Raw genomic sequence first — 19,299 nt, 5'->3', positions numbered from 1 at the left:
TCTCAATTCCAGTTCTCAGGCCCCCCTGCCCTCCATGTTTTATAGGCAACCCTACCTTAACACAGCTGAATGAAATAAACTGCTGCAAAGAACTTGATTAGGAAGTTCAATAATCTGCCTCAGGTAATTTAGAGGAGGAACATGCCGGGCAGGGGGGGGGGGGGGGCTGAGGACTGGAATTGAGAAACACTGCCTTAAATCATTTTACTGCAGGGGTGGGCAACTCTGGTCCGCTACAGCTGGAGTCCTGCAAGTGTTGGGAGTTTTCCTGCTGCATCACACCTGACTCAAATCAATGTGTAATTAGCAGACAGCAGCACAGTCCTGACCCGGTCTTCTAATTATGGGGGATTTGTGTCTCACTGTCTCAGTGCTACTATGTAGGCATGCAAGATTTTTGTTCTTTACCTTAAACTTAACTTTTTCTTCGAAGGTTTTATATTCATTTAAGTTGTATAAATTAGTTTGTTCTTGTGGCTTAAAGATGCAGTTTTACCTGACCTGCATGTAAATGTGTTGACTTTGTTAATTATCATAAAAGGTTTAGTTTAAACTAAGGTAAATAAAACTACTTTTTTTTTACTCTCTCAAAGTAAATACTGTAGTTTTTAGACAACATTAGTAAAAAAGACAGAGAGAGAGAGAGAGAGAGAGAGAGAGAGAGAGAGAAAGAGAGAGAGAGAGAAAGAGAGAGAGAGAGAGAGAGAGAGAGAGAGTACTAAAACAACATCCACAGAATGCGTGTTGGTACCAGAATCCATAAATATTCAAGAAATACATTTTTAGGCACAAGAAGTTTCACACATTTATTGTGATTATGATGAATACAACAATAATGTAAACAAATCAATAAAGCAGAAAGAGTGGACTTATCTTCCAGTAAAAAGATCAAGTAGTAAAAGGTTTAATGGATACAGAGTTAAAAACATAGCAAAAGTATGCTTTCATTTTTGCATTATCAATATAATTATGCATTTACCCTCATGCATTCAATATCTGTTAGAATAATATATTTCTCAAGTTCATAAAACAAATTTGAAATTAACATAATTTTAATTTTGATCATGCTTTTTTTTGAATGTTTGTTACATTGACATGCTTTCTAGTGTTTTTCTCTGGCTTCCCTAGTATTATGTAACATTTAGGTGCAAAAATGCAAATCAGCACTCCATATGCTGATGACAGAATTGCAAATATTTCCACAGCCACAGTGAACTTTCCAGGAGAGCTGGCATATGCTGGGATAAAAGTTATCCAGACAGCACAGAATATCAACATGCTAAATGTGATAAATTTGGCTTCATTGAAGTTATCAGGCAACCTCCTGGCCAGAAATGCAAGGACCAAACATATCACTGCAAGGAGTCCTATGTATGCCAGCACTGCATAGAAAGCAGCATCAGATCCTGTGTTACATTCTAAAACTATCTTCTTATTGCTGTATCTGAAAACTCTATCTGGCAGAGGGGGGTTTAACTTCAGCCACAATATGCAAATCACCACTTGAATCAAAGTGCAGGAGCAAACAATCATCCTTTGCTGTGCAGGACCAAACTTTCCGACAACTTTGTTACCAGGATGTGTGGCTCTGAAAGCTGTTACAACAACAATAGTTTTCCCCAAGATACAGGAAATGCAGAGTGCAAATGTCACACCGAAAGCAGTGTGGCGCAGCATGCATGTCCAGACTGTGGGTCTGCCTATGAATGTGAGCGGGCAGAGAAAACACAAGAAAAGAGAAAAGAGCAAGAAGCAGCTGAGCTCTGAATTGCTGGCTTTAACTACAGGAGTTTCTCTGTGGTGAATAAAAACAATCATTGTGATTACTGACAGGGAAGCCCCAAGCAAGGATACAGCTGTGAGAGCTATTCCCATTGGCTCATGATATGTCAGAAACTCTATGGTTTTAGGAATGCACTCATCTTTCCTCTCATTGGACCAGTATTCCTGTGGACAGACTGTGCACTCTGTTGCACCTGTTGAAAGAAAAAACACACAGCGTCAACACACTGTGTGTGCAGAGAGCTAAAATAGTCAAGTGAAAATAATAAAGGATTGTGAAACAAATGGAGTTAAATTTAGTATATCTAACATTAAAAAAAGAGTTACTGGAATGTGGGTTTGGTTATGTTATACACGCTTATGACTTATAACCATTTACCTGAGGAGTTAGATATTGTTCCTTCTGCACAGGAAACACAGTCAAAACAGCATGCGGGTTTTCCTTTAATTTGAGCTTTTCTGGTTCCTACTGGACAAACATCAGAGCAAACTGATGTAGGGATCTGAAAGAAGAACAGATTTAAATTGTTGTATTATTACTTGACAGAGCACTTAAACACATACAAAAATGAATAAAAAGAGTTCTTGTTTGTCACCATATTTCCTGTCCTCCATATTATCTGTTCCTCTTGTATACTGAGCTTATAATCACCATTTTCAGCAGATGCAAAGTGACCCAGTGTCACATGTTCCACCTGCCCGTTTTTCAGCTGCCAGTTTATAATGTCATAGGAAGCAGGAGGGTCACCATTTTCATCAAAAAACACACGATCACCAAACTGATTCCTGAAGTTCACCCTTTGTAGGTGATAGGTGACCTGTAAAGACAAGGAATTATATGTTGGAGATTTAGAAAAGATGTCTTGAGATCATTTTTCAAAATGTTGGGAACATTTTTGCCACCATTTACAGTCTTTCTCACCTCTTTGGGTTGAATTTCTGACACATTCAAACAAGGCCTCACTATTTTTCGTCCTGCTGGTTGACAGAAGACCAGCTGATGAAGGGCATGTGCAACAGCATAAACAGCTTTATACACATTGTAGGACACTCTGAGCTGTGTGACATTGAAGAAGACATGCTGGGAATTCACTAATGTCTCATTGCCTGTGCACATGTTTGTTTTCTCTGCATCTGTGTGCATATCAGGTGAATCTGCTCTACAACCCACCATTATCTCCCAAAAATCCTTCACAAATGCAGCAGTTGGATCTTGATAAGGATTAATATCTGTTAGAAATGGTTTTAGATTTGGGATAGGCATCTTTTGTACCACAAATCCAAGAGCTCCACCAAACGCTTGGTACATTTCAGGAGTGGATGGCCGGGGTGCTGTTATCCAAGCCTCACTTGCGATCCACTGAATTCCTGTAATATTGTGTTTCACAACTTCTTTCATTAAAGGGTAAAAATCACCCTCAGGAGTAAAAGCCAGAATTACTTTGACAGTTGACTGTTTGATCATTTCCACCACAACCAGGATTTTGTCCACAGGGTATGTACGTAGAACTGTTCCAACAAATGCAATGCAAACCCCACGCTTCTCCACTTCTTCAGTGAAAGCTAGAACCCCATCCCGCCCATAATCATTATCTGAATGTATGACTCCAATCCACTCCCAACCAAAATGCTTCACCAGAGCTGCCAAAGCTTTTGCCTGAAAGTAGTCGCTGGGGATTGTCCGAAAAAAAGTCGGATATTTAGCTCTGTTACTCAGGCAGGCACATGTGGAGAAATAACTGACCTAAAAAAAGAAACACAGAACAAAACTATTAAACATCATTTGCAAAATCATCAAACATCACAGAGCACATACTGCATTAGACTGCGTTAATCTGTCACTTACTACCGGCATGTGAAATGGTCCCAGGGTTCCAGCCACAGCTATGGACTGAGACGATCCTGACTCTGCTATGAGAGCAGATATTGCAGGTGAACAGGGAGAAGTTAAACCAACCTCCTCCAGTTCACTAGCCAGTGTCAGTGCAGCACGTAACGTGTTAGTGGGCGATGCACAAGAATCTAAGATTCTATAACCCAGAGATATGTTTGGAAGAATAGCAGAATCTTTGTTAATTTCGTCAACTGCAAATATCATCACTTGGGTCCATCGAAAAACTCGCAGATCAAATCTGAAATAGATAATATACCACCAGCTGAAATGACATGTTTTATAAAGAAGGTAAAAATAAATATGGATGTCATAAACATAGAAAAGCATGTTAAATCTTACCCTGCACAAACCACTCCAGGCGGATCCTTCTCAAATGAAACACTGCTGCTGATTTCTTTGTTAAAAACAGGAAATATACCTCCTATCATGATGTCACCTTTTTTCACCAAACTCGGCATCTTAAATTGCCCCAAAAGCTCACAGCCATTAGCTGCATTGAAGTAGAGTATGCAGAGAAATATGTGATTAGCGCTATGCATGTTTGTGGTGCATGATCAAATGAGGATGAGCACAGCTCTTATAACAGCTGTGTTGGATGTAAACAGATGTGCTATCATCATGAGTAGTTGATTTATGTCCCATAGGACACTGTGATCTTAGACTTGTTAGGCTGGCAATACAGGTAACAGTGACTGCAACAGTCCATGTGCATAATTATTACACCGTACTATGACTGTTAAGACATGTTAGCATGGTTAACTATTTATTTGGTAAAATGTTGAAGATTTAGCCTGCAAAAATACCAAATGGCTGTTTTATTTTAAAGTAAATGATTAATACTAAGAAATTAATTTAGCTGCTTTTTATGTGTAGAGTATGGAAGTATGGCATTATGGAGAAATGAAAGTATGGCGAGTGAGAGCGCAGACCCCCCAAAATTGTTTACTTTTTAAGTCACCCAAGTATTGTGAAAAAAACACGCTGGGAATTTCATCATAGGGATAATATTTGTTAAATATATTAACATACACTTACTAAAAAGCATTGACATTTGCTATGCTAATACAGGAAACATGTTCCATTAAAAAAACTTAATGTTTATAACTATTGTGCTGAGACATGGAAGCCCTGTCCTCCCTGATTTTAAGGGTGTGTATTTAATGTCCAAAACATAGGAGCCATCAATTAAAAAATGTTTTGCCTTTGAGATGCCTGCCTGGTCAAAGAGCTCCTGGAAGTTGGAGGGAGTGTGACCCATGGTTATACCAGGTTATTATGTTGTAACTCTGAGTCTTGTGTTAGATGGTTAAATTCCATATTGCAAGATGGATTCTATTATAGCGCTGTGAACCAAATATATACATACATTCTCTCTCTCTTTATATATATATATATATATATATATATGTATATATATATATATATATATATATATATATATATATGTATATATATATGTATGTATATATGTATGTATATATATGTATATATATATGTATGTATATATGTATGTATATATATGTATGTATATATGTATATATATATGTATGTATATATGTATATATATATGTATGTATATATGTATATATATATGTATGTATATATGTATATATATATATATGTATATATGTATATATATATGATGTATCTACATGCACTAAATAAATAGACTCTTTATAAAAAAAATAAAGGTGCCGGTGGATTCTGGCAGACATGGTGCCAACTTTTATCTGACAGTTGAAGTCACTGTTATTGTTAATTCTAAGACATTTGTTCACTTCGTTGATAATAATGGTGTGTTTGGTAACAGTCCTGTCACTAGGTAATTCAGTTCTGCTAAATTTGCGTATTGCCACTTCTCAACAATGCTGTCTCAGGACACTTTACAGACACGTCAATTCAAACTAATTCATAATAAACAGTCTAGCTAATAGAAACCAACTGATTGCATCAAATCTAGACTTTGATCCAACGTCCCATCCTGAGCAAGTATGAGGCGATAGTGGGAAGAAAAACTGCTTCTCAACAGAAAAGGCAATCTGGAACCCAAATCTGGAACTTCACAGTTTTACCAGAATCTATGTGAAATTTATGGTTTTCACAGCAACCCACACACTTAACATATTAAAAGCAGCAAGGGACTCACCGCTCATCATTGGAGGGAAAGAAATAAGGTTCACTGCTGACATGGGATCGGTGTAAATCCTGCTTTCCTGCTATGGAGAAGGCTCGACAGGCTGGTTTCTAGGCATTTCTGCTCTATCCAGCTATTATGAAGGTGTCCAAAGGCCACGAGCATAGATTTTTTTAAGATCCTGCAAAGCTGGAACTGTTCCTCAAGACTTCGGGAAGTGTAGAGTAGAGTCCATTGAAAATATAATGTGGACTCAATGGCTCAGATTAATGCTGGTAATTATGAAATAAGAAGTTATTTTTGAGTTTTAAGTTCCCTTTTTTATGTATTATGTTTCAACTATTGATTCTAGTCCTCCAACGTGAGATGCCGGTTAAATGTTGTTTTGGTTCCGCACTGCCTGTCACGTGACAATGCCGCTAACTCTGATTGGTGAGCGTGTCATGTGACCGCATGCACCAAAAGGTATTGGAGGACAGTGACAGGCGGATGTTTGTGAATTGTGTAAAGATATATTGGGAATGTATTTGGTTCTAATAATAGGAATGGACTCGTTTACTTTGCAGGACGATATGGAGAAACTTATTACACAAGTTGAACAATGATCACAGATTTTGGGGGTGTTAAAGTGTGTGTGTGTGTGCGTATGTGTGTGTGTGTGTGTGTGTGTGTGTGTGTGTGTGTGTGTGTGTGTATTTGTTTTTGTGATACTATGTATGTTATATTGGTATCTAGTTAGAATAAAATAGGGGTACAGATTATAAAGAGTGGTTCAGTTATAAAATCTATGGTTCACAATGGCAACTTTTAGTAAATTAAATAGGAAGGGACTAAAATTGGCACATCTAAATATATGCAGTCTTAGGAACAAGGTAAATGACAGATATGCTAATGACAGGAAACCTACATATATTAGGAATCATGGAGACTCATCTGGATTTCACATTTGAAGACTCCTCATTATATATTCAAGGGTACAATATATATAGGAAAAACAGAAATGCAAGGGGTGGTGGGGTTGCTATCTATATACAAGAGCTATCTATATACAAGAGCATATACCTGTTAAAATGAGAATGGATACCTGAAATTGAAGCATTATGGCTTCAAGTCCATATTCCCCATTTAAAGCCCTTACTGGTTAACTGTTGTTACCGTCCTCCTAATGCTAATTCTGTTTATTTAGACAGTTTATGTTCCATGATGGACAATGTATGTGATAATCAAAATGAAGTCTACATAATGGGAGACTTTAATATTGATGGAATTCACTGCATTGTCCATCAAGGAATAAGCTCCATTCCATCACTGAAACGTGTGGTCTAAGACAACTTGTTACTAAGCAAACTAGGATATGCAGAATGAGTGATGGATCTAAAACAATTTAATAGCAATGATGAGGAACACCAAAGTTCCTAAAGGTGGGCAGAAAATAATAGTAAAAAGATCATACAAATTTTTTACTGAAAAAGATTTCATTGAGGATGTACAAAAAATGAATTGGGATGAGGTCTTAAAGAGCAATGATCCAGATGATGCAGTAGAAGCATTCAATAAACAGTTTATAGAAGTAAGTGATAAACATGCTCCTCTAAAAAAGAGAACAGTAAGAAATGTTAAAGTTGGTTGGATTGATACTGAACTAAAGGACTGTATGAGACAAAGAGATGAAACTAAGAAAGTAGCAAATATATCAAGTTACGAATCAGATTGGCAGATATAAAGAAAATTAAGAAATTATGTAACTAAATTAAACAAAAGAAAAAGAAGCTGTATTATAAAAATCTTATTATAAATGATAAACAAGACAATAAGAAACTATGGAGTATCCTTAATAGTATGTTAGGACGAAATGCTAAATCTATACCATCATTTATTGAGTCTGATAATTATTTTATTATAAAACCAGTGGATATAGCAAATCATTTAAATAATTATTTTTGTGGTAAAGTTGACAAATTCTGAGGTGGCATGGAACAAACAAAAAATATGGAGGCAGAAGCTTTAATTAAAAATAGAATTATGTTAGGGAAAAACTGCAATTTTGAGTTTAATAATGTTACTGTGGATCAGGTCAAAAAGTTATTATTAGACTGCAAAGAAAAACCATCAGGTGTAGATAATATTGACTCAAAATGATTAAAACCTGTTGCACAGATAATTGCTGCTCCAATTGCTCACATTTTAAATTTGAGTCTTAATAAGGGGGTTTATCCACTGGCTTGGAAAACGGCTAAAATTGTGCCTTTACCAAAAAGCACCACCACTTCATTTTGTGGCCCAAATAGTAGACCAATCAGTCTGTTACCTGCTCTGAGTAAAATTATGGAAAGAATTGTCTTTGAACAGGTTCTAAAGTATTTTTTGACAGTAATTTAAATACAGAATTTCAGCATGCATACAGAGCAGGTCACTTGACTACTACTGCTATGGCGCAAATGACAACTGACTGGTTGACAGCATTAGATAACAGAAGGTTGGTAGCAGCTATTCTATTAGACTTTAGTTCAGCTTTTGATGTTATTGACCACAACCTTCTGTTAAGGAAGTTACAGTGTTATTGTTTCAGTCAAGCAGCATCACTTTGGTTTCAGAGTTATTTAGGAAACAGGACACAAATGGTCTTTTTCAATGGAAGTTTCTCAGATCTAAAGACTGTCCATTGTGGTATACCACAGGGTAGCTGCCTTGGACCACTGCTGTTTGCTATATATACAAATGATTTACCATTAGTTTTACAAAAGACAAAAATTACGATGTATGCTGATGATTTAACTATTTATTCATCACAAAGTACAGTGGAACAACTTGAAACTGTTTTAACAGAAGAATTAAAAACGGTATTTAAGTGGGTTACAAATAATAAATTGGTACTGAATGTAGGCAAGACAAGAAATATTGTTTTTGGAACTAGACACATGCTACTGAGTGAATCTAAATTGAACATTGTTGTTGAGGGTATATGTGTTGAACAAGTACAAGAGGCCAAACTGCTTGGGGTTGGTTGAAGTGGATAATAAACTGTCATGGTCTAAACACATCAATAAAGTAGTGTGTAGAATGGGAAGAGGTCTGTCAATGATCAAAAGATGTTATTATTTGTTACCCCATAACATGATTGCGGATGTTATAAAAATGCTTGTATTGTCTCAGTTAGACTATTGTTCTGAGATTTGGTCCTGTACTGCTGCAACAAATGTAACAGCCTTGCAAATAGTCCAAAACAGAGCAGCTCGATGCGCACTTCGGTGCTCATTTAGAGCCAGTGTAAACTGGATGCATAATGTATTGTCCTGGTTAAATGTAAAAGAGAGATTTACAGCCTCACTGCTAAATTTAACCAGAAATATTATTACCACTAAACTTCCAAGAACGCTGTACCAAGAGCTTTGTTTTAGTCTTGATGAACACAACTATGAAACCAGACATGCTACAGAGGCAGATTCAGACTACCAAGAGTACAAACAAACTATGGGAAAAGTACTGTTATTTATAGAGCTATGTACAACTGGAACACATTGCCAAACAATATTATCAAAGCAAACAGTCAATATTTGTTTAAAATTCTTTTAAAAAGGCATCTCCAAAATCATTAAAATATTGTGCCCTACATATATACTTGATGATGATATATACCATTTAGTAGCCATTGTTCAGTAACCACCCTTATTACTGGGTAGACAACTGTAAGAGGCCATAATGACGAAGGCTATCCCTCATTTATTGCAGAACAATAACATAGTATGTGTGTATGTGAGTGTGTATGTATGTGTGTGTGGGTTTGGGTGGGGGTGGGATGTGCTAGTTACGTGCTATCACTGTCAAGGTTGAGTAGAAAACTGGTGTAATCATTGTATTATGAGAGGAATGTTGTATTGACTCCAGGAAGAATAGCTGTATTGCAACAGCTAATGGAGATCAAAATAAATAAAAATACTTCTCCACAGCAGACTTGTGGGTGGATTTATTGACGTGCATCGTGAGCCAGCTGAGAATGACAGTGACCAGGGAAAGGGAGGGCAGGTGTAGACTAGTGATTACAATTTATCCAACAGAATTACTGTTCCTAAATGCAGAAATAATTTTGCTGTGGGTAACAGCAATGAGCGTCTGATGGGTCTGGGATAGTGTGACTTTGGTGTAGGATTTGGTTTTTGAGATGAGATTGTTAAATTGTATCATTATTAATCTGTTCAAACGTAATTTCTTGTATTATAATTTTATATTTTGACGCCAGAAAGGCTTGCTGTCTTGGCAGCTAATTTGTATCAAAGATACAAATTAACAAATAACAAAATATTTTGTGAACAAGTTCAGTTGCAGCTTGAAGATCTCATAGTTGGATATTTTGCCAAGAGAGCAAGAAATGCTGCATTTAGTGACAAATAAGAACTTGAGACTTCTAACCTCTGGCTGGAAAATGGCAGTAACAAAGTTTACAGTTCAAAACCTGGGTAAGGTTTATTAACTCACACTGCCACATTATGTCTTTCCTCTGACACATGGTTGAAGTGAGGATTGTGGTGTTTATTGCTTGTTCTATATTAGTTAGAAGTGTTTGTTATTATTCGGTTTTGATATGGTTTTATTTGTATTTATTTGAAATTTTCACAGTCGAATAGTTTTATTATTTATTGCATAAGTTTGTATTATATTTTAATCTGTTTTCTTTTCTTTGTTTTGCATGTCAGATCGCTCACTATTGGCCCACAGACTAATGGGGAACAGTATTTGCATCTGCAATATGAATCTATAAACAGTTAGGGAGAGCAGGGCCTGGACGGCAGTACCTGAAATTAAAAGAGTAATTGCAACTGGAGGAGGCAGGCGTATGGACACAACAAAGGGTAAATAGGTGGGAGGTTGCACAGTGAACCCAGGGGCAGATGAGGGAGAAGGTATTGCCAAATGGAAGACACTCAGAGGGAGAGCAGGCAGCTCTGCCATGTGTGTGAGTGCTGATCAGTCTTAGGAACACTTACCAAAGAAAGCCTGCTTGTGCAGCAGAAGCAGTGTACTGGCAGATATCTCCGATTTCAGACCTCCCTGGTGGAGTTGCAGGATCACAGCAGCAGAACCCCTCGCAGGCAGAGCTGCTTCATCTGGACATGTGGGTTTTTTTCATTGTAAAATCTTTTTATCCTGCCTGATTTTTATATTTTTATTAATTGAACACACATTCCTATATTGGTGAACAATTTTTAACAATATGGTTTATTGGAATAAAACCCTTCTCATCCTTACACAATGTTTCTATATTTGCCTTGCATGCTCACCGTCTGTGACACACCTCTGAAACAGGGAGCGAACTAAACAGTTTTTTTTTCCTTCATCTACTTATACACTGTGGAAATTAACAGCAACATAATATTACCTTATTTTTTGGTAAACTATTAACTGATTATTATAAGTTGGCATTAACAGCAATAATGAAAGGCCTATTTATTAGAATTTCAACTTTCCATTTCTGAGGTATGGAAAATACAAACTTAAGAGAATCTGTGGATGATGTCAAGACAAGTAGTTAAAAGCTTAACAGTTCCAAATCTTTACAGAGGGATGCAAATGTGGACATTTTACATAATTTTTAAAAATTATTTTTATCTGTTTTATGGAATGCAGTTTTATGATTGCAAAGCATGTTATCATTGTTGAAAACACAAGCAAATTCTTCTGTTATTACTACTTTTTAGCCTTGGTACCATTAAAAATAACAATTACATTGCAAATTCAATGTTTTAATGTTTATTATTCATTATAGTTAACCAAATGTGTGGCAAAGCACAAGTACATAATATATAATAAACATAATTAAACATAATAAGGACATGTCCTCAGTAATTAAGTGACGTGAGAAACTGTACAATAACGCAGCGACAAAAAAATTAACATCATAATATGTATTGAACAATAGAAGAACTTAGCATAACAAACAGTATTACAATATGTATTATTCTCTTATACTGTTGAACATATCTAAAAAAAAAAAAACTATTCTTGTAAAGATAAAAACATATTTTATTGAAAAAAATCGAACTTTGTGTTATAATATTTTCCCCATCACATGTTTCTTGGTGTTTTTCTCTGGCTTCATCAATATAATAAAACATTTAGGTGCAAAAATACTAAACAATAAGCCAAATGCTGATGACAGAATTGCAAATATTTCCACAGCCACAGTGAACTTTCCAGGAGAGCTGGCATATGCTGGGATAAAAGTTATCCAGACAGCACAGAATATCAACATGCTAAATGTGATAAATTTGGCTTCATTGAAGTTATCAGGCAACCTCCTGGCCAGAAATGCATGGACCAAACATATCACTGCAAGGAGTCCTATGTATGCCAGCACTGCATAGAAAGCAGCATCAGATCCTGTGTTACATTCTAAAACTATCTTCTTATTGCTGTATCTGAAAACTCTATCTGGCAGAGGGGGGTTTAACTTCAGCCACAATATGCAAATCACCACTTGAATCAAAGTGCAGGAGCAAACAATCATCCTTTGCTGTGCAGGACCAAACTTTCCGACAACTTTGTTACCAGGATGTGTGGCTCTGAAAGCTGTTACAACAACAATAGTTTTCCCCAAGATACAGGAAATGCAGAGTGCAAATGTCACACCGAAAGCAGTGTGGCGCAGCATGCATGTCCAGACTGTGGGTCTGCCTATGAATGTGAGCGGGCAGAGAAAACACAAGAAAAGAGAAAAGAGCAAGAAGCAGCTGAGCTCTGAATTGCTGGCTTTAACTACAGGAGTTTCTCTGTGGTGAATAAAAACAATCATTGTGATTACTGACAGGGAAGCCCCAAGCAAGGATACAGCTGTGAGAGCTATTCCCATTGGCTCATGATATGTCAGAAACTCTATGGTTTTAGGAATGCACTCATCTTTCCTCTCATTGGACCAGTATTCCTGTGGACAGACTGTGCACTCTGTTGCACCTGTTGAAAGAAAAAACACACAGCGTCAACACACTGTGTGTGCAGAGAGCTAAAATAGTCAAGTGAAAATAATAAAGGATTGTGAAACAAATGGAGTTAAATTTAGTATATCTAACATTAAAAAAAGAGTTACTGGAATGTGGGTTTGGTTATGTTATACACGCTTATGACTTATAACCATTTACCTGAGGAGTTTGATATTGTTCCTTCTGCACAGGAAACACAGTCAAAACAGCATGCGGGTTTTCCTTTAATTTGAGCTTTTCTGGTTCCTACTGGACAAACATCAGAGCAAACTGATGTAGGGATCTGAAAGAAGAACAGATTTAAATTGTTGTATTATTACTTGACAGAGCACTTAAACACATACAAAAATGAATAAAAAGAGTTCTTGTTGGTTACCATATTTCCTGTCCTCCATACTATCTGTTCCTCTTGTATACTGAGCTTATAATCACCATTTTCAGCAGATGCAAAGTGACCCAGTGTCACATGTTCCACCTGCCCGTTTTTCAGCTGCCAGTTTATAATGTCATAGGAAGCAGGAGGGTCACCATTTTCATCAAAAAACACACGATCACCAAACTGATTCCTGAAGTTCACCCTTTGTAGGTGATAGGTGACCTTTAAAGACAAGGAATTATATGTTGGAGATTTAGAAAAGATGTCTTGAGATCATTTTTCAAAATGTTGGGAACATTTTTGCCACCATTTACAATCTTTCTCACCTCTTTGGGTTGAATTTCTGACACATTCAAACAAGGCCTCACTATTTTTCGTCCTGCTGGTTGACAGAAGACCAGCTGATGAAGGGCATGTGCAACAGCATAAACAGCTTTATACACATTGTAGGACACTCTGAGCTGTGTGACATTGAAGAAGACATGCTGGGAATTCACTAATGTCTCATTGCCTGTGCACATGTTTGTTTTCTCTGCATCTGTGTGCATATCAGGTGAATCTGCTCTACAACCCACCATTATCTCCCAAAAATCCTTCACAAATGCAGCAGTTGGATCTTGATAAGGATTAATATCTGTTAGAAATGGTTTTAGATTTGGGATAGGCATCTTTTGTACCACAAATCCAAGAGCTCCACCAAACGCTTGGTACATTTCAGGAGTGGATGGCTGGGGTGCTGTTATCCAAGCCTCACTTGCGATCCACTGAATTCCTGTAATATTGTGTTTCACAACTTCTTTCATTAAAGGGTAAAAATCACCCTCAGGAGTAAAAGCCAGAATTACTTTGACAGTTGACTGTTTGATCATTTCCACCACAACCAGGATTTTGTCCACAGGGTATGTACGTAGAACTGTTCCAACAAATGCAATGCAAACCCCACGCTTCTCCACTTCTTCAGTGAAGGCCAGAGCCCCATTCCGCCCATAATCATTATCTGAATGTATGACTCCAATCCACTCCCAACCAAAATGCTTCACCAGAGCTGCCAAAGCTTTTGCCTGAAAGTAGTCGCTGGGGATTGTCCGAAAAAAAGTCGGATATTTAGCTCTGTTACTCAGGCAGGCACATGTGGAGAAATAACTGACCTAAAAAAAGAAACACAGAACAGGTTTTTACAATACTACAATAGAACAATATCTTCTGACATAATTAAAATTACAAAGTATTAGATACTAAAACTTTATCACTTACTACTGGGACTTGGAACGGTCCTAAGGTTCCAGCCACAGCTATGGACTGAGATGATCCTGCCTCTGCTATTACAGCAGAAATTGCAGGACACACAGAGGATATTTCTTTCTTCTCTTTTGTACTGACCAGTGTTAGCGCTGCTCGTAAAGTATTTGTAGGAGATGAACATGAATCAATGATCCTATAACCCAGAGATATATTTGGCAGGAGAGCAGGATTTTTGTTTATTTCCTCAATTGCAAATATCATCACTCTGGTCCATCGAAATGCCCGTAGATCAAACCTAAGAAGGTTTAGGTCATCGCTGTTTAATAAAATTACTCAGCAACTGTTGTGCAATATGCTTGTAAATGATAGAAAGTTGTGAGGCAAGACTAGAGGAATATGTTTAGGAAAGTCACATAGTTAAAAACTTACAATGCACACTTCACTCCATGGGGTTCCGTCTCAAATGTAGCAGTGCTGCCGATCTCTTTATTGAAAACTGGAAAAATTCCTCCTATCAAAATGTCACCTTCTTTAAATATACTTGTCATATCAAATTTGTCCAAAAGTTCACAGCCAGTCACTGTTTTCATGTAAAGAACCCACACAAATCCAAGAGTAGCTCTTTGCATAGTTGCCCCTTATTTTTAGAATAACGACAGGCTCACAGTTCTTCTCATATGATGAATGGCCAGCGAGTTTTCATCGTGAAAATTTATTTCATTCCCCACAAGACACAGTGATCGCACACTGGTGTGCTTAGTCTTAAGGGGAGGTGACTGTAAAACAGACACAGCCTATAGATGTTGACTAGGCAAATAATTGACACATATAATGTTAATAACAACAGAAATATCACTCAGTATTGCTGTGAATTATCCATTCAAGGCTTAAAGTCTATCTCCGTCTCTCTCTCTCTCACACACACACACAAACACCTCTAAATACGTGTGTGTGTGTGTGTGTGTGTGTGTGTGTGTGTGTGTGTGTGTGTGTGTGTATGTATGTATATGTATGTATATATTTATATATATATATATATATATATATATATATATATATATATATATATATATATATATATATATATATATATATATGTGTATATATATATACATATATATATATATATATTAGGGGTGGGAATATATATATATATATATATATATATATATAGGGGTGGGACTTGATTAAATAAATTAATCTAATGAATTACAGTTATTGTAATTAATTAATCTTGATTTTAATCGCATAACGAATTTTGCCCCAAAAAGCAACATGTTTGTATTTCAATGGATTTAATGCAATTCATCAAAAATAGCAAAAAGATTAATATAATAAACTCAAACACTATGCATGTCTGGATAAATTAATTTAACTTTGAAACAGCAAAAAATAAATTGAAAACACCCTGGCCAAAACTGAACGGACCCAAAGTTAAAGTGTCATTCCAAATACTTTAACTAACAGCTGCATCTCCAAGTTTTTCTCTACATAAGAGTCTACAACATGTTACAGTAATTTTAACTTTATAAATGTTTTCATCAACACTCTTTAGTAATAGACATTTTAAAACTCCAAGCATTTATTGCTGTTTTTTTTGTCTGCTTGACCTCTCTGTCTATTAATGCCTGCATAATCTCAACCCTTTCATGCACAGTCAAGTAATGAACTTTTTTTTTTCAGGACAACCTGGGCAATCATAATGTGTATTTCAAAATTATGCCACATGGATGGATCAGTAGTTGATGATGATGCCATGATTAATGCCTCTGTGCTGTCCTTCAGTCCAGCCATCTCCAGCCATTGATAGGACTTTTTATATCAGCCACTTAGGTGATCTGCCGGTAGTACATCCCATGCAAGGACTTTTCCTCCCATGAAAGTTCTTCCATCTCGTGTTCCTCCAGATTCCATTGTCTGAGACATTTACTAAGTGCTTCATCCCTTGGTGCCCTCTTCCGGATGTATTCGTGGAGCTTGGATGTTTCATCTTGGATAGTGGCCTTGATGCTCACTAGTTCCCGCCCCCCTTCTTTGGGGTTAGTGTATAGTCGCTGGATACTGGACTTGGGGTGGAACCCTCCATGCATGGAGCTGTCGTGTTTTGACATCCATGGTCTGAGCCTCCTCCTTTGGCCAGCTTATTATCCCAGCAGGGTATCGGATCACTGGTAGGGCATAGCTGTTAATTGCCCGGATCTTGTTCTTGCCATTGAGCTGACTTCTCTGTACTTGCCTCACTCGTTGCAGGTATTTAGCTGTAGCAGCTTTCCTTGAGGCTTCTTCATGGTTGCCATTTGCCTGTGGTATGCCCAGGTACTTGTAGCTTTCCTCCACATCTGTTATCCTGCTCTCTGGGAGCGCAATGTCCTCCGTATGGATTACCTTCCCTCTCTTTGTCATCATTCGCTCGCATTTCTCCAGTCCGAATGACATTCCGATGTCCCTGCTGTAGATCCTGGTGGTGTGGATCACTGAGTCTTGTTGATTAGTTGGCTGAGTGGGATCGGGCCTATACAGAACAGCAGCGGGGACAGGGCATCTCCTTGATATATGCCACACTTGATGGAGACTTGTGCAGTTGGCTTGAAGTTGGCCTCCAGGGTGGTCTGCCACAGCCTCATTGAGTTTACAACGAAGGGCCTTATGTTGTCATTGATTTTGTACAGCTTCAGACATTCCAGGATCCATGTGTGTGGCATTGAGTTTTAGGCTTTCCAGTAGTCAATCCAGGTGGTGCACAGGTTTGTCTGTCTGGTTTTGCAGTCTCGGGCGACTGTTCTGTGAACTAGCAGCTGGTGTTTGGCTCCTCTGGTTCCTATGCCAATTCCTTTCTCAGCCATGTATTGACCCATGTGCTCACTTACTTTAGCTGCTATGATGCCTGACAGGAGCTTCCATGTTGTGGAGAGGCATGCTATTGGCCAGTAGTTGAATGGGCGTCTTTCAGTATCAGGACTGTTTGACCCTTGGTCAGCCAGGGTGACTCCCATCCCACAGGAGTTGGTTCATTTGTGCTGCCAGACATTCATGGAGTGAAGTCAGCCTCTTTAGCCAGAAGGCATGGATCATGTCGGGTCCAGGTGCTGACCGGTTCTTACATCTATATATATATATATATATATATATATATATATATATATATATATATATATATATATATATATATATATATATATATATATATATATATATATATATATATATATATATATATATATATTCATTCATTCATTTTCCGAACCGCTTATTCCAATTCAGGGTCGCGGGGAAGCTGGAGCCTATCCCAGCTGGCTTTGGGCAACAGGCAGGGTACACCCTGGACAGCTCGCCAGTCCATCGCAGGGCTGGCTTGTTAGAGAACAGCAACTTGTGCAAAATTTATTGAAACATTTAAAAGTTGGACATGTGCATTTAAAAGCTTAGAGAAGATCACATTAAGTTCACCTGTACAGGTTTGAATGCATTTTAGGCTTGTTGTGAAATTTCACCCAAAAGCTGAATATCCCTAAATTTTTGTGAATAGTGCATCTATATATATATATATATATATATATATCTATATATCTATATATATATATATATATATATATATATATATATATATATATATATATATATATATATATATATATATATATATATATATATACATATATATATATATATATATATATATATAGATGCACTATTCACAAAAAGTTAGGGATATTCAGCTTTTGGGTGAAATTTCACAACAAGCCTAAAATGCATTCAAACCTGTACATATATATATATATATATATATATATATATATATATATATATATATATATATATATATATATATATATATATATATATATATATATATATACATTATCCAAGAAAGTAAGCTTTCTTGGATAGTGCACACTGAAAGATATCACAATTTTTTTTTTTTATTATACAGAAGTGTATTTTTGTTGCGTGAAATTAACATGAAAATTAATAAATAAATTCACTTTTAAATGTGTTTTAATAAAAATATTATGATTTAATGATTTTATTTCCCATTTTAAATTTTTTTTCAAAATTATGAACTTAACAATTTACAATTACCATTTTATTTCCTCTCATGAGCAGCTTCAGGGCTGCTTTTGCCTGCAGAAGCACTCAAGCTATGAGGACGACAGCTGATTTCAGTATGTCAGGAGAGGCCAACTCTGTTCCTGCAGTGTTAGAACTTTCCCTGCTGCAACACACCTGACTCAAGACCTTGGGCAATTAACAGATTTTTCCAGCATTTGATGTCAAGCTCTGCCCAAGTTTGCTTTAAATCTGATGTGTTGGTTATGTCACAGCTGGAAAACTCTTGACACTTGCAGGACTGTGGCTCTCAAGGACAAAAGTAGGTCATCCCTTCACTATGAAGCTGGTCGTAAAAAAAGAACCAAACAAACTTTTGAGCACTTGACAAAGGCTTTATAGTTGTAATTAAAGTTTACATTCCAATGAAAATAAGCTACTGTTCCAACCAAGCGGCAACTTTTGGTGGTTAAAAGTGAAGCCTATGCAGAAGTGCACAAAATTGCAGTTCCCCCTTCATCAGCTAGGAGCTGGCTGCAAAACAGAGCAAATCCTCATAGATTCCCATGTTAAAAACACCAACTTCACAGCGGTAATAAACATGTTTACAGCCTGGTTCAAAAATCCATTTTCGGGTAATAGGTCAGGTTTACCTTCATGACAACTGTGGGGGGAGTGAATTTTTTTTTTTAACTCACCCAATTAACAGTAATTTAATCTCGAAGTTCGGCATATTTAGGGGCGTGTCCTTTTGATTGACAGGTACCAATCTCCCGCTTCAAGCAAGAAGAATGTAAAACAACCGTGGTTTTTAGCCGGTTAACAATGTGACTTAGCTTTAGCCCACTTACCT

At 36.9% G+C, this 19,299-nt stretch overlaps 1 protein-coding gene across 1 annotated transcript; it reads right to left on the bottom strand.

Moving 5' to 3' along the window:
- Positions 1–1,062: 1,062 nt before the first annotated feature.
- Positions 1,063–14,947, bottom strand: LOC306760195 (vomeronasal type-2 receptor 1-like; the record flags this gene model as incomplete). Its single annotated transcript, XM_079245988.1, has 13 exons — positions 1,063–1,976; positions 2,162–2,285; positions 2,379–2,600; positions 2,705–3,526; positions 3,629–3,914; positions 4,016–4,166; positions 10,793–10,856; positions 12,607–12,755; positions 12,941–12,964; positions 13,214–13,379; positions 13,484–14,305; positions 14,412–14,694; positions 14,829–14,947. 13 exons carry the CDS (start codon positions 14,945–14,947, stop codon positions 1,063–1,065), a joined length of 4,146 nt encoding a protein of 1,381 aa, XP_079102114.1.
- Positions 14,948–19,299: the final 4,352 nt, after the last annotated feature.

The sequence above is a fragment of the Telmatherina bonti genome (genome assembly GCF_933228915.1).
Source record: "Telmatherina bonti genome assembly, chromosome: 9".
Lineage (NCBI taxonomy): Eukaryota > Metazoa > Chordata > Actinopteri > Atheriniformes > Telmatherinidae > Telmatherina > Telmatherina bonti.
This window is presented reverse-complemented; position numbering and strand designations above follow the sequence as displayed.